Source organism: Mauremys reevesii, linkage group 2 (genome assembly GCF_016161935.1).
Source record: "Mauremys reevesii isolate NIE-2019 linkage group 2, ASM1616193v1, whole genome shotgun sequence".
Taxonomy (NCBI): domain Eukaryota; kingdom Metazoa; phylum Chordata; order Testudines; family Geoemydidae; genus Mauremys; species Mauremys reevesii.
Window position 1 is genome coordinate 29533508 of NC_052624.1, and position 24399 is coordinate 29557906.

General features: G+C 38.6%; 1 protein-coding gene across 10 annotated transcripts in view; it reads left to right on the forward strand.

The window, feature by feature from the left end:
• Positions 1 to 20301, forward strand: part of EPC1 (enhancer of polycomb homolog 1) — a 102376-nt gene extending 82075 nt beyond the window's left edge. For 3 of the 10 annotated variants that reach the window (XM_039522277.1, XM_039522278.1, XM_039522273.1), the window contains exons 10-15: positions 1872 to 2224; positions 16079 to 16197; positions 16279 to 16365; positions 16965 to 17106; positions 17230 to 17563; positions 19929 to 20301. In XM_039522277.1, coding sequence (XP_039378211.1) covers positions 1872 to 2224; positions 16079 to 16197; positions 16279 to 16365; positions 16965 to 17106; positions 17230 to 17563; positions 19929 to 20001 — 1108 coding nt within the window. In that variant the 3' untranslated portion in view covers positions 20002 to 20301. Of the gene's footprint in view, positions 1 to 1871; positions 2225 to 10154; positions 10183 to 12331; positions 12902 to 16078; positions 16198 to 16246; positions 16366 to 16964; positions 17107 to 17229; positions 17564 to 19928 lie in introns of those variants that run through there. The other 7 variants (XM_039522274.1, XM_039522275.1, XM_039522279.1 and 4 more) reach the window with 7 other exon arrangements.
• Positions 20302 to 24399: the final 4098 nt, after the last annotated feature.

Below are 24399 nucleotides of genomic sequence, written 5' to 3' on the forward strand. Positions count from 1 at the left end.
AAGCACCTGAATGGCTGTGGTAGTGATACCAGAAAAATTCCATCTTAAAGTCCCTAGATCCCTGGCTTCCATTTTAAATAAGCAAGAGTCATTCCACCATTAGATGGAAGCTGCAGGTCACAGAGCACTAAATATAGAATTGGCAGGAAAAGGTGGTAAATAATGCTAAAACTAGCAGCAGATCATACACTGGGAGGTAAATAAGGGTTGCAGGCTAAAAATAGAACTGACAGTTTAGAATGTTGGCAGTTGGCATGTATCCAAGAAAGATCTGACAGAAGGAGGATAACAGAGGGTCTAGACAGTTCTGACAGAACTGTATAACGGTCAGTGTGTCAGTGGATGGCAGCAGTAGTTGAGTGGGATAGTTTAGAGAGTGCTCTCTTCTTAGCTCTTAAGAACAGCAACAGAAGGAGTCCTGTCCCTGGAGCAAAGAGAGAAGAGACAGAGTGCACAGGAGACAGTACAGCATAGTAAGCGTGTCAGATAATTATAGTGGGGGGTGGGGGGGGGCGGCTAATAAAGACGTATGAATGTGCCTTAATTGAAAAAGGAACGTACGTATGTAAGATTTAAAGAACATCTAAGATGGGTTCTCAAACTGGGAGTCGGGACCCCTCAGGGGGATCGCGAGGTTATTACATGGGGGGGGTGTCACGAGCGGTCAACCTCCACCCCAAACCCTGCTTTGCCTCTAGCGTTTATAATGGTGTTATAAATTAAAAACACTTAAATATATTTAAGGGGGGTCGCACTCAAAGGCTTGCTATGTGAAAGGGGTCACCAGTACAAAAGTTTGTCACTGATCTAAGAACTGCTCTCAGCAACCTGTGGATGACTAACTCTCTGAAGCAAGGCACATCACTTAGGATCAGCTCAGACTGTTAGACAACATGGTTTGGGGTGCTTTTTAGCTTATAAAGGATTTTTATTTTATAACATCAATAAGGGGATTGTTAGTTTGTTATTGTATTAGGGATTCTTAATTTTTGCACCAATAAAGAGGTGCTGTGTTTTGAAAAGAATACTGCTTGTGTCAATCTTTATCAGAAGGCTGTATCTGTTTCCTCTGGGGGTAACAGAACAGCTGTTCTACAGAGTTTCTGAAACAGGGAACCACTGGCAAGCCCAAGATATTTCCCGTAGTTACCCTGGACACTCATAGCTGATCTGTTCTCATTAGGTATATTCTGGAGGCACCCTAAATTCTGTTTTCTCGGTAATGGTAGCATCTAAATCACACTGTCATGGAATCTGTGAATTTCAGCATCTTCTAATTTAATTTCAACAAATCAGGGAAAGATCTGGATGCCTCTTAAGGGTTTTGCCAGGAGGTTAGATAGGTAGAGCATGACATCTTCAGCACTTCTTGGGGGTGTAGTTGTGGGCATATTCAGTGGTTGGGGAGATTGGGTTGGGTCACTTCTATGTGTGGAACTGGTGTATTCAGCAGCTCGGAGAAGAATTGGCTTTTTGGCCCTTTGGAGACACATTTTTGCTGCTTAGTTAGGATTCATGGATTAAAATTTTTACAATTTTTATCTTTTCCTCACCTACCTGATACTCTGCAAATTTAATATTCAATAAGATTCTACCAAGTTGTAGTGCAAAATATCAAAAATATGAGTGCCTTGCTATTTGTTAGATGGTTCATAATAAATTTGGAAACGTTGACATGACAAGTTCCAGTTTATAAAAAATAATTAAACATCACTTACAGTAACATAGGATTTAAGTGTGTGGTTGTATTTCATGATATTTTGAGTTTTGTTCATGTTAAAGAAATTCCTGCTATGAGACACTGGTGTGTGGTGACCTTTCTGTTTTTGGCTTCTTATTGTCTGCTAAGGTTTATTGCAATTCCATTTTAGGGTGCTACTGGACAGAGCGCATTCAGACTACAACAGTACGTTTCGCCAGCTGGATTTGGAAATGCTTTCCTCAACGCAACACTCTTCAATCAGTCAAGTTGCCAATACCTCAGAAACAAATACCTCGGACAAATCTTTCTCTAAAGACCTCAGTCAGATACTAGTCAATATCAAATCATGTAGATGGCGGCATTTTAGGCCTCGGACACCATCTCTACATGACAGTGACAATGATGAACTCTCCTGTAGGAAATTATACAGGGGTATAAATCGAACAGGCACAGCACAACCTGGGACCCAGACATGCAGTACCTCTATACAAAGTAAAAGTAGCAGTGGTTCAGCACACTTTGGTATGTTTATTTTGACAAACTTTTTTCTAGAAATGTTAAACTTGACTCAGAGAATCAAAAATATTAGAATTTTATCCATATTTTTTTCTTTGTCATCTGTTCTAATGAAAGCAGTGAATCATCTGTTTTACCACTTATATTGAAAACTAATCAGCGTTTTTAACATGAACATTAATAGAGTTTATTTCAAATGCATGTACAAAGGCAGCACTTGTTGCAGCTCTGACTTTTAGAAATGTATGAAGTCCACTTATGTACAGGGTTTTTAGTTAATATAAAAAAGACCGTTGACCATATTAAAAAATAAGATTGCCTAAGAAAGCATAAAACCTTAAACTCCAAATTTTCTACCACCCTGCCTGTTGGATATCTATGGGAAGACAAAAGGTTGATTTTATATTTAATAAAATATTACAATACTAGTATGCATATACACTTTAATACAACAGATTTTTTGAAAAAAGTCAAGACACTACCTTTCTTCTTTAAAAAATGAAATAAAAATATTTGCATATTTTTTTCCCCCATGCATGGGTAAAAGCCAGTGAAATAGTTTACTGACATGATACAAGGCCAACTCCGTAGAACTACTGTAGGAAATGAATTCCAGAACTGAGGACCAGTCACTGTAAACGTTTGACTGTCAGCCCCCTGATGTTTTAAATCAGAAAACTGTTGGCAAGCTCCCTAGCTGCTGATGTTGATTTGTTGCAGCAGTATATGGCAGATGTAGAGAAGAGGCAATTACTCAAATAACTATAAACTCCAATATGTTTCGCTCACTAGCTTTATTGATCAGTCGGCACTAACTGCATCTGAAAGAACACAGAAAGCCAAGAGTTGCTGATGAGCTTGTGAAATCTGCTCCCTGTGAAATAGTAATTACTCCTAAAATCATCATTTGGCATCTCCAAGACCGGCTTTACTATCCACTCCTGCTAAAGTTCACTGTCTAAGTCAACAAAAGCTCACAGTCAGTTGCATCAGAGGTTACAGATGGTCAGGCAACTACACTGATTCTTTTACATTTTCCATTGCTAGGAGATAACCAATGAGCATAGAGTGCTGATAATTAAATACATAACCTTTTTTTCTCCCTTTAGGACAGAGACAGCACCCAGAATCTTTTTGGGAGAGGTATTAAAAGAACCACCAAAATGCGTCATGAAGAAATATTTAGAGATCACTTATCTAAAAATTCTATTCAGCAGAGTATATAGTGTAGCCAATATTAAAACTTTTTATCCTGGGACAGTTCCCCAGTTGCTGGTGGGGATGCAGAGGAAGGCAGGCACTCACGCACACATTCCAGTGAACTTTTGTTTTTATATTCTTTAATATTAATTCATCAGGGCCTCAAAACAAAGTTTTCAGGTTTGTTGTTAAAATATCCTACTAAACTAAGAGCAAAAAAAACCCTTACTAAATCCCATTCTTTGCCATATTTAATCAGGTGTTTGTTTCAACCCAACAGCATAACTTTGAAAAAATACATGTGAAACCAGGTAAAATCCTATTTCCAGTATTTTCAAAAATGCACACAACCAGTGATGAACTCCAAAAGTTTGGATGCTTACTCAAGAAAATAGGTTTTATCCTGCCTTTCATTGTTTTTCTGTTCCCTCCTGCCTCCGTATTCTACACCTTGTCACTCTGTTAATCCTGTACCCCCTTGCAGTATCTTCAAAGAGTGCATGCAAAGCAGGCCACCACCTCCTCCTAGTGTTTTCTTTCTCTCTCTCTCTCTTCTCCTCCCCCCGCCCCCCGTTCTTTCTGTTCTATCCCTGCCCGTCATCCTGGTATTTCCTTCTTTTACCATCTACTCCATCCCTTGCTGGAAGATGGATTGGGGCTGAAATTACTACTGGTTAGACTAGAGCCTCTGATATGAGGCTTCTGGTGGCTGCCTTCTCTCTCTTCTTCCAGTTGCCTGAAGCAGTTACAGTGATCTGAAAGAGAAGCAGGGCAGTAGGAAAGAGCAGGTGCAGTATAAGTTTGTTAATGCCAGGAGGAGGAATTGCACTAAAGATACTGGGAAAGTTTCTAGCTACTTAGGATAAGATACAAAGGGACTGTTGGCAGGTAGCCTGTGAATAGAAATTGAATGTTTATGGGTTTTTCAGATCATATTTAAAGTGAACTGGTTACAAATTTGGAGTTCAAGGTTAACAGCTATATTTACTTTTTTAAATAGATTGTAGAGGTGACTCTTAAAATACAGATGAGACAGTTTCTCTCTTAGATAAAGACTTTAATTATGTTGGCTATACCTTAAGTTTAGAAAAAACTAAATCTGTGAGTAAGTGTTCAGTGTATTAACACTATCAAATGTGTTCATTGTTGTAAATTACTTTTATAGTAAACATTCAATACTTAAAAATCAGTATGGAATTTAGATTCATATTTTTATCACAGTTAACTTTTAACACTTGTCATAGGAATAATACATGTAAAAATTTACTTAGTCTGATTTCATTTCATAGACACAGATGTACTCGAATCAGAGGTTGGTTTTTTTTAATCTGGAAAAGGGAGTAAACATTAATACAACTCATTGAGATTATAGCCACATGATTCTCCATCATTTTATCAGGAGTCCTAAGCTAAATCACCTGTCCACAGTATAACAATCTTTAACCCAATGGTACATAGTGTCATAGAAGTTTAGAGATTGAAAAGACCTAATATATCATCCAGTCTATTTTCATGCCAATGTAGGATTATTTTCTGTAGTACCTTTTTCTAGTGTTTCAGTCTCATCTAGTTCCAAAAGTTCCTCAAAAAAGGCAATGGTTCTTTGAGTGATGATCCTTGTGTGTGTTCCACACATGGGATACATATGTGCACCATGCACCTGACTCCAGAATTTCTTGAAAGAAATGTGTGTTGGCCCATACATGCACCATAGCTCTCCTCGTTCTCCCAACCAAGGGCATAAAGGGCAGTGCAGGCTGATCCCTATCCAGTTCCTTCTTACCACAGCATGATTGGAGTAGGAATCTCCTGTTTCCTCAGCTCCTTTTTGCAGCATCATTCTTGTAAGAATTATGTATAGTTAATTTTTAGTCGTTAAACAGCATTTCCCCCCCCCCCCCCCCCAAGAAGTCTGGGATAATATCCAGGGTCCTGGGATTCAAAAACTGTTTCCTGCCCGTACTCCTTTTCTGTGAGCAACAAACATCAGTGTTGCCTGTACTTCCTTATTGAGGCTCACATTTCTGCCAACTGCAGCATCTGCTGCTCTTTTTCTCTTTTCCCCTCCTTCCCCCGAACTCATGAGGGTCAGAAATTGAGAGTCATAACGAAGACCTTGTCAGATCCAGGGCTGGGAGAGACAGACACACTGCCCATACATCAGGCTCAACAAGTGGGCAGCACTTCTCTGAGCACGAGCTCAGGAGCGGATGCTAAGTCTGTTAAGCCTAAAGAGAAGGCTTCACAGGAGAATAAGGGGCACTCTCATAGACATAAGTCATCTATGTATGTGTCTGTCCCAAAAAGAAGGGATCTCTTCCCTGACCCTGTCAAAGTTAAGAGAGCCAGTGTGCACAGGTGCAAAGGTCTTAGGTTGACTAAATCTTGACAAGAATAGGAGGTACGCAAGGGTACGGATCCTTTGATTCCAACACCAGCTGCAGTGGTGAAGACACAAGATAGACTCCTCCTGGTGCTTCAATCCACTTCAGGAACCAAGGCAGCACTGATAGCAATGTGGCCCCAGACAGCGACCAGAGCAGCTCTGCCAATGGACTCTCCTTGTACTCGGGGATGGTCTCCCCGGAAGACATCTTTGGTGTCCCCTGTCTGCATTCACTGCTCCTGTCTATATTCCAAGACATTGTTATCACAAGGAGATAGTCATTCTCCCATTCTACCCACCAGCTTTGAAGCGCAGCCATTGGTCCTACTGCTGCTTAGGGATGTGGCCTTCTCTTCTGATGAGTCAGAGTATCTGCAGCACCAAAGAAAGGCAGCCCCAGACAAGTCATAGAAGGTCAGGGTTCTGACCTCCAGCCAAATACGATTAGCCAAGAGACAGGTGGTACCTGATGCCAAGGGGTCCCTCTGCTGGTGGATCCATCCTATTGGCAACATTAGGGACTGTGGGAGCCCTACCCCAGGCACCCAGGAATGGTGCAAGAGTCTTATTTGCCATCACCCAGCCATACACAACCAGCCCCATTGGAGCTCTTGGTATTGCTTAGGATAGTTGCTGCAAAGATACAAATCCAGCTGAAGGAAATTCAGGAGGCTCAGCACTGCTTACAAATTTATTAAAAAATGAATTTACCCAAGAGAGGAAAGCACATGGTTTTGTGGCTCTCAGCGTGAAAGATGCATATTTTCATATTGATATCCATCCAGCCCACAGGAGGTGGTTCTTCCACCAAGACCACTACCAATTCAGATTAATCCCCCTCTGGTCTGGTCACTGCATCCCGGGGTCTTTGCAAAGGATTTTTCAGTGGTGACTGCTTGGATGAGAAGAGAACGATTTGCAGTCTTCCCATACCTCAGCAACTGGCTTCTTGCAGGCCACTCCCATTGAGGAGTTCCACAGGGCAACCAGTGTTTTGCTCAGCCTTTTATCTTCCCTGAGTGTTTGCATCAATCACAAAAATCCCTCCCCAGGTACATAGATTTCATAGGGGCATTGTTAGGCTCAACTACAGCAACAGCATATCGACCTCTTGAAAGGTTTCAGGGCATGAGCACTCATGCACAAAGTCATCATCAGGCCTAGGACTTCAGTTGGAAGTTGCCTTTCACTCCTTGGCCACTTGACTTCAAGCACACATGTGACACCATTCACCAGATTACATCTACAGTGCTTATAAGCCTGCCTTTTCTTGGTGTATTCACCAGCGAAGGGCACTATAAACTACAAGGTCACAATTCCATCCAAGATATTAGGCTCTTTCTGTGTGGAGGACAAAACCGGAAAAGGTTCAGTTTGGAATGCTGTTCCTCACACCAACACCTGAGGCAACCATAGTTACCAATGCCTCCCTCTTGGGTTGGGGTGTGCACATGGATGATCACATGGCACAGGGTGTCTAGACCCCGGGAGTCCAGAATGCACATCAACTTATAGGAACTCAGGGCGTTCTGTCAGGCCTGCAAAGCCTTTCTCCCATCCATCCAAACCAAACATAGTCAGATAATGTTGGACAAGATAACAGTATTTTATATAAGCAAGCAAGGGGGAACAAAATCTGTGTGTAGAGGCAGTCAGTTTCTGGAATTGGTGCATCAAACATCACTTTAACCCTATTAGCAGCGTACTTACCAGGGGCGCAAAATTCCCTAGCAGACTAAGCAGATATTTGTCCACAAATCAAGAATGGGAGATTCACGATTTGTTTTTCTACTATGTCTTTGGTCATGGAAAATGCCAGCCTGGGACCTTTACACCTCACAGGCAAACAGGAAGTTGCCTTGGTTCTGCTCCAGAGCAGCACTAGACAAAGACTCTTTGGGAGATGCCCTCCTTATATTGTGGAAGGATTGCCTGCCATTCTATGGAATATCCACCAAGACAGAGCATGAGTCATCCTCATCACACCCAGCTGGCCAAGACCATTCTGATTCATCGATCTATTAAAGCTCTTAGTACGGCCACACATAAACAGCCCCACATTACTGGACTTTCTAATGCAACACAGAGGCAAAATCACATACCCCAATTCAAGGCTGCTCCAGCTCGGAGCCTGATATTTGGATGGGCATCGGTGATAGAATGCTCATGTTCCAAGAGGGTGCAATTCATCTTTAACCAAAGTACAAAAGATTTTTGCAATGCATTTTTGTCTCCAAACTCCACCAGAATCCCTGATATCTTAAAGAATCTCCTTACCCTTAAGTCTTCAGGTCATGTGTTTGGTTCCCTGTGGGTACATTTAGCAGCTATCTGTGCTTTCAATGCTCCAGTAGATCTCCAGTATGATCTCCAGGCACACTGTCACAACTAGAATTTTTTGAAGGGGATTCGCAGATCCTTTCTACCAATGGTGAAGTTCAAACCTCAATCAGACCTCAATTTTGGTCTGTTGTCTCTTACTAAGTTTCTCTTGGAGCCGCTAGCCACCTGCACGGTGACCATCTGTCCATGAAGGTGGCCTTTCTGATTTGTTATAACGTCGGCCAGAAGAGTCAGAGAACTGGGAGCACTTATTGGCAGGCCCTCCATATACTTTCTTCTGTAAAGAAATGGTCTTGCTATGCCCCCACCCCGAATTCATACCCAAGATAGTTTGAGTTTTATATGTCAGGTCATCCATGTACCTGTATTTTTTTTTTTTTGTTGTTGTTGCTAAAACCACATGCCTTGGAAGAGGAGAGAAGACTGTATTCTCTGGACATCTGGAGGGCTTTGGCCTTTTATCTGCAAAGAACAAAGATCATTAGACACCTAAACCTATTTGTTTCCAGAGCGATCATGATATCAACCTATATCAGCGCAGACTTTAAAAATGGATCTTGGATTGTATTATCCTTTTGCTACCGACCAACTGGCATCCCCCACCCCCAGAAGGTGTAAAGGCTCATTCCACCAGGGAGCAGACTACTTCAGCTGCATCTCTGAGAAATGTACCCATACTAGATATGTGGAGCAGCTACTTGGAGCTCTTTCCGTACCTTCACCAGACCTTATGCCCTTGTACAGTAGTCCACTGCTGATATAGCCATGGGGACAGCAGTTCTACAGTCAGCTATCACTTCTGCATCCTCACACCCACCACCAGCTTGTTAATCTCCCACATGTGGAATACACATAGGGGACCATCACATGAAGAAGAAATGGAGGTTAGTTACCTATAACTGGAGGTTCTTAAAGATGTGTGTTCCTTATCTGTATTCTACTACCTGTTCTCCATCCCCTCTGCTGCGGATTGGTTACTCTGAGGTAAGAATGGAAAATTGCAGAGGCATTGGCCTGCACTGCCCTCAGTTGGGAACACAAGGAGAGCTATGGCACATGTGCAGGCCAATACACACTGCTTGCACGAAATTCCTGACTCAGGTGCACAGTGCACATGCGTATCCCATCTGTAGAATACAGATAGGGACCATACATATCGAAGAAGCTCCACTTACAGGTAAGTAATCTTCATTTTCCTATTCAGATTTGCAACAAAAACAATATTTACAGTACAAGAGTTTGTATGTATGAAGTAGTATGTAAAACAAGGCACATCAAGCTAGACTGTACAGTTACAAGATACTAGTTTAATGGGATGACTTTAACTACTGAGCCAAAAAAAAAAAAACTATAGAGAAATTCACATCTGTAAAGTTGATAGGTAAAATCAATATGTTCTTTAAATATTTTGGAAAAATGCATGCCTACTGCGTCAACTATTGCCTGTCCAAAAAGTTTGAGCTATCACACAAGATTGCACCTATGACCAAGAGGATATTAGAAATGTATTGAGTTGTCATTGTTTCAGAATTGGTTATCAATTCAAATCTTCAGTTCCTTACCATTAAAGTACCTGTCCATACTGTGATTTTTTTCAAAGAGGCAAACCTCTGTGCTTATTTCCTGTTTATGGAAAACCAATAGCACTATACATTTCTTAATTACTAAAATGCTGAAGAAATGACATGTATAGGTAGCATATAGGAAGTGTACAAAGTGGATAGAGACAATATCCCTTTTATTGGACAGCGTGGGACAATTCCATAAGGCAAAATGCCTGACCGTAACTCAAATTATGGGTGAACTGACTAACCTGTAACATTACAATCTGAACTAGTAAACTGTCAAGTAGCATAAGAAATAGTTTGCCAGGATACTTGCTGATTTTTAACTCTGCTTCAGTTCATCCATTGTGCTGCAAACACTACTGTGGAAAGAGTTCTTGTGGCTAACTTATATATAACCACAGAAGCAAACCTTTGAATTATCAGACTTCTTTTTTTTCAGATAACCAACTTGAGATCCAGTTTCTTGGGTAAATTCATCTTTTAATAAATGTGTAGACTGTTATGCTGTTAGTCATAAATGCAATGTCTCGGAAGAAATACTAACAATTTGTTGCATAGAGAAAAAAATTGGGGGAAAAAGAGAATTGAAATTGGTTGCGGTATGCCCCGTTAGATGTTATACAGTCATTCTTTTTAAGGTCCAAATTCAAAGCCCATTCAAGGCAGTTTGGAGTCTTTCCATGGACTTCAGTAGACTTTGGATCAGGCCCTAAATCTTAATGCTTTGATTTACTTTTCATTTTTAATGTATCAAACAATGGTTACTAAGATTTGAGATATTATTCTGAACTTACTGTATTGGGTTTTGCTAGGAAATATGAAAGAGTTCAGATGCTACTGAACTGCCAGCCTCCAAACCTACAGCCCTAAGTAATCCTAGAAAGTTGGTGCCTTATGGAAGTCTGACTTAAACTTAGTGCTAAAAAGTTATCAACTTACTAGTAGTACATTACTCTATATCATAACTTGAGTAAGAATTTTTAAAAATTCACATGCCTCTTTAATTTCTAGCTAGTATGTTCATTCATCCTAGAGTTCAACATTCTTAGAATACTCTCAGTTTTAAAGAAGCCTCAGAAGTCTGGAACCAGAATGATCTCTGATGGAAATTTTCACAACCCTAATGTGGTTGATCTGAAGAAACTGTAACTGTCAACAAAAATATTTTATTTTTACAATGAGTTTTTAATTTCAAAGTTGACAATTTTGTGCTTTTACGGTGCACTTACATTTCTCTTGGGTATCATTGTTCTACTTCAATTTCTAGCTAGGCTTCCTAGCTTATGTTGGGGAAATGCACACGGTGTAGCACAATTCTTCTGACATGGTTTCAGATATAGTTGATCTTAATAGCTAGACTTGATGTTTGGTCTTTGTTAGTACCTGAAAAAACAGGCACTGTGTGATCTGAGAATTAAAAATGTAATCTGCATTAGTATTTCCTTTCTTGCTCCTTTGACTGAAATATTGAAACAAATCTATATCTAAGACAGATATGTACAGATGAAAGATTTGGGCTCTTCTCATCTGTCCGATTGTACCACATATGAAAACTTGCAATTTCTAGTGAAATTGTCACAAGAAAGTGCTTCTGTGAGCATTGATGTTTAAGAGCCGCACTTCACAATTTTATTACTAAAAATTGAATGGTAGAAGTAGGAGCTAGAAATAAGAAGCTTTACCAGTTGAAGGTGATCACCCATCTTGTCTATCTGACAGATTTTCAAGCATGTATGATTTCATTTATGGAATAAGAGCTGAGAAGTAATAAAAGTTCCAGAAGTCTGCAGAGCAATAAAAAAAAAAATTAGAAAGTATCCTCTTATAATTTGTTTTTTAAACTGATTACCCATTTCAACAAGTTTAGAATTTCCCTTCGTTACCTGGATCTTATTGACATTCAATATTCTGGGATGCAAGTTTTCATGTTTACACAACAAACTTGGTTTGACTTTACAAGCAAGAAAAACATATGTGGTACATGAAAGCAAAAAGGATTCTCTCTGCAATCCTTATAGTTAGCCTGTTTGTGGCAGCTACTTGCTACCAATCCACAAATATTAGTACTAAATGGCTTTTCATAGAGGTGAACAGAATTTTTTTCTCAAATGTGATATTCTGTTAGAAAAGCTGTTGGAGAAATTTGCGCTTATGAAAAAATAGTGAAACTGTTTAATTCTTGATCTGAACTTCAAGACGTTAGACCCTCTCTTTGACTTTACAATGCTGAGCAGCTTTGCCATGAAGACCCATAATTTCACAGGAGAGCCTTGCACAATCCCAATCAGATTTGTACAGATGCACTGAAAATCAAGGATACTGAAGATTAGGTTGCATATTGAGATGCTTTCTTTGTAAAGTAAGGACACTTACAAGGTTTTTTGGGTGGAGGAGCGTGTGTGTGCGTTACATGAGGAAAAAACAGTTCCCAAAATCTTCTGTCTCACCACAATGTCTTACTAGTAGAGTTAAACAGTGTTGGCCTAGTGACCTACAAGAGAATTCTGCTCTGTACTCAGTACGGGAGGAGAATTAGGAAGCAGATTAGGAGGACTGCAAATGAGCAGAATAAATCTGATTTGTTTTAGCCAACTAAGATGTTTTTCTTTAATGCAGACCCCTTCACAGAGAAATCAGTCTCCATTGGGTTTGGACAGAGCATATTATCAGCATTCCTGGTTGGTTATGTCATCAATGTATGTAGGGCTTTTCCATAGATAGCTCAGACTAAAAGTTAGCTTCTGTGACTACAAGATTTAAAACAAATACAGATTATGGCCTGTATATTGGACCTTTTGTTATGTGAAAGTAGCATTTTGACACATGCTATGGGGGTGAAAAATATTTTTACATTCCTGTAACAGTTTTTCCATCAGAGGGTGTTTAAGCAGTTTGCGAACTTTGACTCTGAGCAATAACCCTATAAGAGAGGTGTTTCCTCCTGTCTGCAAAATGGATGTAACTGAGAATAATGAGGATGTGAATAGCCCAAGATCACACACCAAATCTTTGGCAGAGCTGGAAATAATACTTGGAGCCCTTAACTGTCTGGTTCTTTAACCACTAGAAAAAAACTGTCACTTGTCAATGCTTTGGGTATAATCTCAGTGTCCAGAAGTTATAGGAAAAAAGCTAACAGGTGTTTATACTGCTTATGCTAGGATTTTCAAATATGCCTAAGGGAGTCAGGCAGCTAACTAACATTGAATTTCAATGCTTCCTTAGGCCTCTTTTTTTTTTTTTTTTTTTGAAAATTTGAGCCTAAATGATTTAAAATGCTGTGGGTGCAAATCAGTTTTTTCTTTTCACTTGCCTTTTTAAATGGTTGCTGCAATTATTTTGATAATGGCTGGAGAGGTAATTCTTGTATGGACTGCAATAATTCATTGAAAAGCTATTTGGAAACTACATTCATTTGTAAATCTAAATATATCCTTCAAAAAGTACCAAATTAATATCTCTGTCAAATATTACTATCAACAATGACCACAACTCAATGCTTTTGTGCAGCAGTAACAAGACAAGGATGTTAAATTTTTTTTTAACTTTGTTAAACAGAAATGTAAACTTCAGTTAACTTATAATATTAACTTTTTTTTAAGCCCAAAATGTAGGCCCACAATGTAGCGTTAAAACTTTGATGGATAGTGTTTTTATTGCTTCCATGCTATTACAATATTTTCTTGTTGCAAAAGAGAATGTTTAAGGAATTTGAAAGTAACTATATGCAAATCAAATTGACCAAAGTATTAATGACTAACTGGATTTTTTTCTGATGTAATCAATGATACAAGAAGTTGGGGGTAATTGTGGGGCGGGGGCCCAGAACTGAATGTGTCCCCCTAACATGGCTTTTAATTTATAAATGAAAAGACTGTATAATATGGTTTTAAAATATAATTTGTAAACTAATTAGTTGGCACTCTGCTTCCCTAGCAAATGGCTGATATCATAGGTAGCTGAAATGTAAAATCCTGAATTCAGGTTTTGGAAGATAAAAGGGTGCCATAACTTTAGATAAACTTTTGTTTAAAATATATATGTAGCTTTATGTTGGTATTGTTTATCAATTGGAATCTTAAACTATGTATTTCTCTTATTTTTAGTAACTCATTTAGATTCATTTCTTAAGCAATACATTTACAAACTTCAGAGGGGTAGCCGTGTTAGTCTGGATCTGTAAAAGCAGCAAAGAATCCTGTGGCACCTTATAGACTAACAGACGTTTTGCAGCATGAGCTTTCGTGCAAGAAGTGCATCCGACGAAGTGGGTATTCACCCACGAAAGCTCATGCTGCAAAACGTCTGTTAGTCTATAAGGTGCCACAGGATTCTTTGCTGCATTTACAAACTTGTTACTTTTAGAGCGCAAAGTCCTTTAACCAAATGACTAAGAATGAACAGGAAGAAAAATCATATAAATTGTAAAATCTTAACTTTCCTAGCCATTATTTGTATGGATACTTTAAACTCTTAATTTCAAAACACTGTAATATAGCACCAACTAGTTATAATTAACTAATAAAAAAATTATATAAATGAAATACCTACTAACGCGGTAAATGTTTGATTTTTTTTTCAAATCTTCAAGACAAATCTCAATTCAATTTGCCATATTTTTAAAAGAAATATTAAGTTGGAAGGTGATGCAGTGTATTACACATGGCTATATATAAACAACCACTGTATGCCTATTCACGAAAGAACTCTATCGGAAGAGCTTCTAACTTGTTTGAAATCTTATTCCATTTTACTGTGTTCAGCTGCTAGATACAGACTCTCAAATACTACAGTGATGGGCAGCATTATAAAACCCTAAAATAGATTATGTGATAATTTGGTGCTCTTTCAATACATAATCAGGAGAGATTTATCATGTGCAAGATCTTAATTGTAGCTGCGAATGATGCAAATATTTCCGAGAAACTCATAGTTGAGTATAGGCTGAAGACATATGATCTTTAGAAACTTCTTATGGATTAACTCGTTTGTTTTCTGTTTTCAAGTCATCATGAGCCATTTGATTAACTATTCTATCATCTACCATTCAGCAAAGATTAAAACCATTTTAGTCTTTTTTATTTTTTCTGGAAACATTAGATGCATGTAGTCTGATAGGAGTACAGATTTTCTGCAGTTGGGAACAAAGGTTAAAAGCGTTGGCCAAGATACTGTATTTCATAAACAAGCATTTAAGTCCTGTGTTGACGTGTAGAAAGTTGGATACCTTCCATTTGGTAACGGTCGTAACTCTAGAAAGCATTGGAAATTGTTGCATAAGAATGTTCACACTATTTGTTTTGAGAACATACACAGAAATTTGGGCACCTGAAATTTTAATTTGAGAAAATTCACATGGTGTGGTCTAGGCTGACTCTATAATGGATTCAATCTGCACCATCATCCCACTTTTAAATTGACAATAGAGATTTTCTTCATTAAAACTGTACAAACCATTTTGGGGATTCAAAATGAATTTTATTTTTTGTTTTTTAGAACTGATCTCTCCATAGACAAATTAGTATAATACAGTGTCTTTCCTCAGACATCCTTCTGTAAATCAACATAAACAACTCCATTCTTATTGATTGGATTTTTTTCCCAGGTGGGTTAACTGGGGAAAATTATTTGACATTTACACATGTTATGACTAATGGATCACTCCTTAAGAGCTCCTTTATGGAAGAAAATAGCTTCTATGAAATTCTCCGTTGACAGTGTGCATGATTTTTTATTTATTTTTTAAATACGAGTATAGAAGGTATATTAGTCTGTACAAAACAGAGGGTGGTGGGAACAATGAAGTTTATGTTGAGAGATCATAATGTGGTAAAACGGTCTTCATTGGTAACCATCAAATTCATTTTTGTATTTTCAATTAAATATTAAACCTGAGAGCCTTCACCTGTGAGGTGGTGAGCACCTTAACTCCCATTGGAGTCCATGGAAGTTCAGAATGCTCAACATCCCACAAGGTAATGCCCCAAATCTGCACATATGAAAGTTGGTCTTAACCTACTACACTAAAACACAATCTTTGCAGATCAATCTTATCTGAGTGGTGGTTTGTGCCAATCTGGGCTTACTCCCTTAAAGTCAGTTAAATGAGATTTCTTCACTCAAATATTGTAAGGTAAATGTGGAAGGTGTAATACTTCACCACAAATGTGCTCAATGGGGAAAACTTAGTTTGGACAAAACCTCTAGAAGGATCATAGTCTGTTGCCATGAAGATGCAACAAGGTTCTTAGGAATTTGCTGTGGTGTGTTGAAACGTTTTTGTTTTAGGATTCTAAAGGATGTGTATATATACAACATATACGTATTTTGATATAGTATTTTCTCATTTTATATTTTGTTCAGCATTTACAGCCGAACAATACCAGCAACATCAACAGCAACTGGCACTAATGCAGCAACAGCAGTTTGCACAAATTCATCAACAGCAAGCAAATAGTAATTCCTCTGCCAACACTTCACAGGTGAGGGATTTGTCTGTGCTATGATTTATCCCTCATTGTTTCCCACCAGGGTTCATCTCTAATTGTCAACTGTTGCCATAGAACCTTGAAACTAACCAACAGGAAAGTGGCTTTCGCCTGAATCTACATCATAGCCATTCTGTAAAGTGTTTAGAAGGGACACTGCAGGTGAGTGTGGCAGGCATTGCCTCTGCTCCCTCTTAACAAAAACCAAAAAGATGAGTGAATCAATTAAATGAAATACACAGACTCGGGAATACATATTGCAAAGAATTTCAGCCATGTTGTTGTCCTGTTGAGACTGTATGTATGACTGTATGTTCTGAGGCCAGATTGTTATGTTTTAATAACAATGTATAAACATGTCCTGTATTTAGCTGTGAAAATATGTAACAGCTAAATATGTAACATTTAAAGTGTCAATGGACAAACAAAAAAGTTCAGAAGTTACTGTTGGACATCTGAACCTCCTTGAATCTTCCAGATTGGTTTGGAAATCTTGTTAGAAATGCTATGGAAGGACAGTGTATTGTGCATTTGAAATACTTGTGCATGTTTTAGTACTGGAATTGTAAGTACATGGGGAATACTGCATTTAATTATTTATCTAACTTTACCAAACGTCAGAAGATTGGTTTGAGGGAAGGTTGAGGATCAGTTCTTTCTTTATCTGCACTGGTTTGTGCATTACTAGTTGAAGCATAAAAATAGGAAGTGTGCTGACCTTTTGAAGCTTGATCACATTTATTTGCCACCTTTCTTCTTAGGGTTTTGTTTCCAAGACATTGGATTCTGTTAGTGCTCAATTTGCTGCTTCAGCTTTGGTAACATCTGAACAATTGATGGGATTCAAAATGAAGGATGATGTGGTGCTTGGAATTGGGGTGAATGGCATCCTTCAGGCCTCAGGTATAGAGCTATACAAATCTAAATTCATTCTGATTGTATTTTGCTTTCATAGTTGGTATGTGAAACCCCTGTTTGGAGTCTCAGATTTTCTTTAAAAAAAAAAAAAATCTCGTTCTTCTGCAGGAGTATACAAGGGCTTACACCTCAGTAGTACTACACCTACAGCACTTGTACATACAAGTTCATCGTCAGCAGCAGGTTCAACCTTGTTACCGCCTTCAAATATAACACAGACTTCGAGTTCCCACAGTGCCAACTCTGCAACAGCTCAGGTCCTGATTGGGAACAACATTCGATTAACTGTACCCTCATCAGTTGCCACTGTAAACTCTATTTCCACACGACGTATACCTAGGACTTTAAGTGCTGTTCCATCATCTGCCTTAAAGCTGGCTGCAGCAGCAAACTGTCAGGTGCCCAAGGTTCCAGCTTCATCCTCTGTGGATGCAGTACCAAGGTAAGTCCTGTATGTGTCTGAATTTTCTTAGTTTTTTATTTTCTGGTTTTCCACAATGACATTGTTAGCTCAGAAACCCAGAATGTTAACCCAAAGCTGCTCTACCAGACGGTACCAATAAAGGGAAAAATTCATCTCCACTAAATGCAATGTAAAACCAGGCTTGTTTATCCATTTGAAAGTCAAATTACTGCCTCATAAAAGGGAAGAACCTTCTTATCATACTCCTTTAAAAGAAGTGATACTGCCAATAGATGAATGACCCTAGGGAATCTGGATCAATGGTCATCCAAAGATCTTTTTACAGTTAGAACATTAGTAAAGCTTTCAGGGAATACCTGAAATTCTGTGTAATGCAGAATTTGTGAATTGTGAATTTTTTTTAAATAATTTTGTAATAAAATTATCAGATTTTAAACTGGAAATTAGGCTCTTATTTATGTCTCATGCTTTCAGTCTTAAATATTTAGGTAAAAAGTCCTATAACAATATATATTGAGTTTTGGTGGTGACCTATTTTTTTTCTACGTGTGATATAATTGTGACAATATGATATACTGCACTTCAGTTGGGAGAAAAAAACTTTCAGATTTTATGTTAAAACTAGGACCATCGATTAATTGCAGTTAACTCACATGATTAACTCAAAAAATCACAATTAGAAAAATTAGTCACGATTAATAGCACTATTAAACAATAGGATAACAATTGAAATTTATTAAATATTTGGTTTTCTACTATTGCTTTTGTTTATCATTTTTCAATTCATCTCATACCAGTTCTGTAGTGCAATCTCTTTATCATGAAAGTGTAACTTAAAAATGTAGATTTTTTGTTTGTTTGTTACATAACTGCACTCAAACAAAATCATGTAAAACTTTAGAGCCTAAAAGTCCACTCAGTTCTACTTCTTGTTTAGCCAATCGCTAAGACAAACAAGTTTGTTTACATTTACAGGAGGTACTGCTGCCTACTTCTTATTTACAATGTCACCCGAAAGTGAGAATGGGCATTTCCATGGCACTTTTGTAGCCAGCGTTGCAAGGTATTTATGTGCCACATATGCTAAACATTCATATGCCCCTTCCTGTTTCAACCACCATTCAAGAGGACATGCATCTGTGCTGATGACAGGTTTTGCTCAATAACACTCCAAAGCAGAGCGGATCGATGCATGTTCATTTTCATCCCAAGTCAGATGCCACCAGCAGAAGGTTTATTTTCTTTTTTGGTGGTTCGGATTCTGTAGTTTCCGCATCGGACTGTTGCTCTTTCAAGACTTCTGAAAACATGCTCCACGCTTCGTCCCTCTCAGGTTTTGGACGGCACTTCAGATTCTTAAACCTTGGGTCAAGTGCTCTAGCTATCTTTAGAAATCTCACGTTGGTACCTTCTTTGCATTTTGTCAAATCTGCTGTGAAACTGTTCTTAAAACGAACATGTGCTGGGTCATCATCCGAGACTGCTATAACATGAAATATATGGCAGACTGTGGGTAAAGCAGAACAGGAGACATACAACTCTCCCCCAAGGAGTTCAGTCACAAATTTAATTAATGCTTTTTTTTTTTTTAACAAGCATCATCAGCATGGAAACATGTCCTCTGGAATGGTGGCCAAAGCATGGAGGGACACGTGAATGTTTAGCATATCTGGCACATAAATATCTTGCAATGCCAGCTACAAAAGTGCCATGGAAATGCCTATTCTCACTTTCATTTGACATTGTAAATAAGTAGGCAGCAGTATCTCCTGAAAATTTTAGTCAAATTTGTTTGTCTAAGCGATTGGCTTAAGTAGGACTGAGTGGACTCATAGTCTCTAAAGTTTTACATTGTTTTATTTTTGAGTTCAGTTTTTTTTTTTTACATAATACTACATTTGTAAGTTCAACTGTCACGATTAAGAGATTGGACTACAGTACTAGTATTAGGTGAATTGAAAAATACAATTTCTTTTGTTTTTTACAGTGCAAAATATTTGTAATCAAATAGATATGAAGTGAGCACTGTACACTTGGCATTCCGTTGTAATTCAAATTAATATATTTGAAAATGTAGAAGACATTCACAAATATATAAATACATGGTATTCTATTGTTTAACAGTGTGATTAATCGTGTGATTGTTTTAATTGCTTGACAGCCCTAGTTAAAATTCTCAGATCATCCAAGGGTGCTTGGCAAACAGTTTAATTGATTATTTAATATATAAATGTTGTGATGAAATTTATTTTTTTCTGTATTTGGATAAATATTTTACCTTAAAAGTACTAAATTACAGTGTTGATGAATGGAAGTCTCTGGAATAGTAAATCGGCTATTCTGTCCCACTTGCATGTTAAAAATTGGTTTTTATTTTTAACAGGGAAAACCATGAAACAGAAAAGCCAGCACTGAACAATATAGTGGACAATACAGTAGCAATGGAGGTGACGTAGTTTCCATAGGAATGGAACTGCAGCCTTGGGAACTTGTTTAGGTGCTATGCATCAGTAGCATTTTGAATGCAAGGGATGATGGAATGCCGCACATTGCGTTTCCATGGCAGCTGTGGGGACTTGACAGCAATGCACATCTCTCATGCTTTGGATTTTCTTTTCTTACTGTTAATAGGAAAGAATCAACATCTGTAAATTAAGAATACAGCAATTATCTGTACAGTACTGCATATTTGTAATACCCTGTATATATGTTACTTGAATACAGAACTGTTCATTTGTGATGCTTTGCACTTGGGGTGGGGGGGGGTGGGAGGGAAACAAATTGCAACAAAGTAAGAGTGTGAGATGTGAGATTGTATAGAGATGAAAAGTGTCATCACATCATGTGCATGGTGCGGAACCTGCTGTTTTATCTATTTATTGTGCCGTGTTTACAGTTTTTTGTACACTGTACCTTCATTGGTTCCTGTGCTGTAGTAAATGTGTTAGGTAGCTGTGGACTCCTTGGTATTTTGTAAATGGTATAACATAACTTGGTTCCCCTCTGGGTCCCTGAGTTTTCTGTGTATCATGTGAAAAATGGTGACATACATACAGAATTTTTTTAAAAAGGCATCAGTTTAAAAAATGGGGAATGTACTATTTAATGGGGATCTTCCTAGTCTAATATCATAAGACAAGTAACAAGCTAAAAATGAAGTCTGAGTTCTCCCATCCTGGCAAGCCCACAAACAAGTGGGTGTTTCCTGGTACTTAAAGCACTAAGGTTATGTTGCTGCTCTACAAATAGTCCCCTCTGTAGTCCCATTTCCTTGCACACCCAAAAGTGTTAAGTATGCAAATGGAGTCCTTACAACTGGAGTTTTTATGTTGTCTTGCCCTTTTTGAACACACTGTGTTTTTTTTTGGTTTTTTTTTTTTATGTAATTGTCAATAAGACTTCATTCTTTACTTGTTCTTAAGAAAAAGGATATAAGGGAGAAGAATGCAGTAATTGCTGTACGTGTATCATCATTCCAGTTTCTAAAAACAGCCAGCTTTTTTCCTTTTAAGATTCTCCAGAAGGCTGCAAGGCCAGAACCACAACTATCGGGTGCCTTCCTTTGGAAACATTTGACCTCTCTTCTGTGAAGAGAATGGTACTTAACAGACTACTACTAGTGCTTTGTCAGTACCGAAGTCTGAATGCCCACTCCAATGGCAAACATTATCCTTAAAGTTTTTAATCCCACCTGGAAAAATTGTGACAGAACTCTCACAAAATAAACCCAGGGCATTACATGTTGACAACAAATGTGTGGTGGTGGTTTTTTAACTTTTATATTGTTAGTTCCATAATTATTGTAATTGATTTTTTTTAAAAATCTAGGGAGTTGGGGGGCGGGGGGGACTGTATGACCTGAGACAGTGGTTCCTACACTGCTGTCTGGAGAGCACTTGCTGGTCACGTAATGCTGGCTGTCCTTGGCTCCCAGCCACTAAATCACATTGAAAGATGACTAAAAATACGTTATTTTATTAATAATTTCTGTATAAGGTACTGCTACATGGATTTTTGTGTGTCCAAATGGGAAGTTGACTTTATGATGAGTAGTAGGAGAGATTGTCCACACAATCACAAATGGGAGTAAATATGGTCCACAAGTCTGTCTCTCTAGTAACATGGTCTGTGTTGTAGAAAAAGTTGGGAGAGCCTCTAACCTAGTTGACTGGTAATCAGACTTCATCCCTAGGCTACTGTTTCAAATCCACCAGGTCAGAGGTAGCATACTGCCATCTGATGGCTGTTCTATAGCCTATGTGAAATGAGTTGGACTCAGTCCAGCATCACCTATTAGGCAGTTACTTACAATAGTGAGCAAGTTTAGAGTACCTATATAACTGGCACTTGTGTTTGCAGTCATAGCAGAGCAGCCAACAATTGAAAGGGCAAAGGAACTAGACTATTCACTCACCCCTAAAGATACTTTCTCAAGTTGGAGTTAAAGCACACTTTTTGCCATGTCACTGTAGGCAAATGTGCACTGCCAACATGTGTGTCATGTGCACAGTATCTTTTTAAATTGACTACTTTGGCTTAGGGAATTATATTTTGAGTGAGTGCTTAGTGTGGATATGTTCTTTCTAGAGAAGACAAGGATGGTAATGTGCAGGATGAATTTTTTTGTTTTTGTTTTAATGGAAAGGAAAGAGGTGGGGTAGGGGAAGGAATTGGCCTTTAAATTTATTGTTAAAAAAAATAAAGTCCTCCATTTTAAGTTTCACTAAATACCTCTTTACATCCTGGTTTCAAGCACATGGTATTGTCCCCTACTGATAAGATGGGAGAGGGAGCTAGTATCTGAATATTAAAAGGGTATAGAGAGATCTGTTGCATGGTTTCTTCACTAGGCTTCCACTTCTTCTGTGCCCCCTCTTCCCTTCCTCCCTTCCCCTCCCCCCCCCCAACACCTTTCTTCTGCAGAAGAGTTCAATGGTGGGATTGGGATCCACCACCACCACCACCACTCCTGTCAAAGAATCAGCATGGTTCCTAACCAAATAGGGCTTAACCTTCCATTCCACACCTCAAATCAATGGCCATGCCTGTCGGAGGGATGGATAGAGGAGCTTCCACCATCCGTGATCTCCCTGTAACAGCAGCAGGACCCACTTTGTTCCTACCCTGACCACACACCTGAAGAAAGGAATAACTGTTGTCTTGGACTCCCTTCTGGGGCAGGAAGGTGCATACCCTGAGGGGAAAGGAAATGGGTTGCATCCACTAGCCGCTTTCCATCCTCTCCCATACTTACCTTCCAGCTCTCTGAGCTGATGGCTGCTCCTTCTATCCATCAGAGAGCTCACGTCTCTCTCTTGAATGGGTGTGCTAGGGCAGCTCCTACTTTTTAATCTGCAAAAGAGAGGAACTAATGGAACTTCAAGGTATTCTCTCTCCAGAGACTTAGCAAAGACCTGTTTGAAGATTGCCTTCCTTGATAGAAGGAATCCTGTTCCCAGCTAAGTTACCTTCTGCTCCCCCAAGTCTGGAATTCTAATGATAGGGGAGGGTGCATTAATAATGCTCTTCATCCCTTCCCCTTCAACCCTGTCAAAAATAATCTTAAGCGCCTCTTTCTTAGAAGACTTTATCATCTACACTGCTGTTTCAACAGGGGCTTCCCCTCCTGAGCTATATAACTACAGTACAACCAGTAAGCAAATTAACAGTTAGTAAGGCTCTACTTGGCAATATTGTGGATCCTACAGTATTAATTGTATTAACATTCAATGCCTGTAAAATGTAAAAGGCTAAAGTGACGGACTTGATTTCTATAGCAGTTGTGTTGAGACTTTTTTAGACTTCTGAATTTTATATTGTACCGGTCACTTTTTTATTGATTTTGGTTAGTGAATGTAATGTACACCTCTTCCCTGATATAGTGCTATCCGTGGGAGCCAAAAAATCTTACCACGTTATAGGTGAAACTGCATTATATTGAACTTGCTTTGATCTGCCAGAGTGCGCAGACTGCCCCCCCTCCTCGGAGCACTGCTTTACCGCATTATATTCGAATTCATGTTATATCGGGTCGCGTTGTATCAGGGTAGAGATAGTTGCAGAAAAATGGCTGGTTGTGTGTTTAAAAAAAAAAGGCATAAAATAATACTTCAATATTTATATCGTTCCAGCAAATTTTTCTTTTAAGTTTACTACTCTGGCTCTTCCAAATTAGCACTATTAAAGGTCCATTATTACTTTTCCGCGATTTTCCATATCTTGTCTGCAACTCAGCCATAATTATTTGAAGATCATCCTGCGATTCAAGTAGGGCCTTAACAGTTAGTGAAATATCTTCATTATAGCTGGTTTTAACTCCCAGCCCCCTTAAGAAAAGACCAAGTTTGGTTCTGAGAAAAGATGGAGAGGAGGATTGCACCAGAATATCAATTTAATATATTATAATTAATAATATACAGTGCAGCAATGCTTAAAGTTTGGGCAACTTCATCATTTAGCAGTGGGAGGAATAGATCCACAGGTGCCAAGGAATTCACAGAACAGATACAAGACCATATTTGAGATGACCGTGTAGATTGTTTGTCTCTATCATAGAGCAGACTAAGTGAAACATAAGGTAGGACACCTCTACCCTAATATAATGCAACCTGACCTAACACGAATTCGGATATAGCGCAGTAAAGCAGTGCTCTGGGGGGAGAGTGGGGGTGCGCACTCCAGTGGGTCAAAGCAAGTTCGACATAACGCGGTTTCACCTATAACTCGGTAAGATTTTTTTACTCCCGAGGACAGCATTATATCAAGGTAGAGGTGTAAGTGTAGTGAGAGTAATTTTATTAAATATTCCACATTTTGGGAAACTTATAAAAATTACTTTTCAGGGAAAGTTTTTA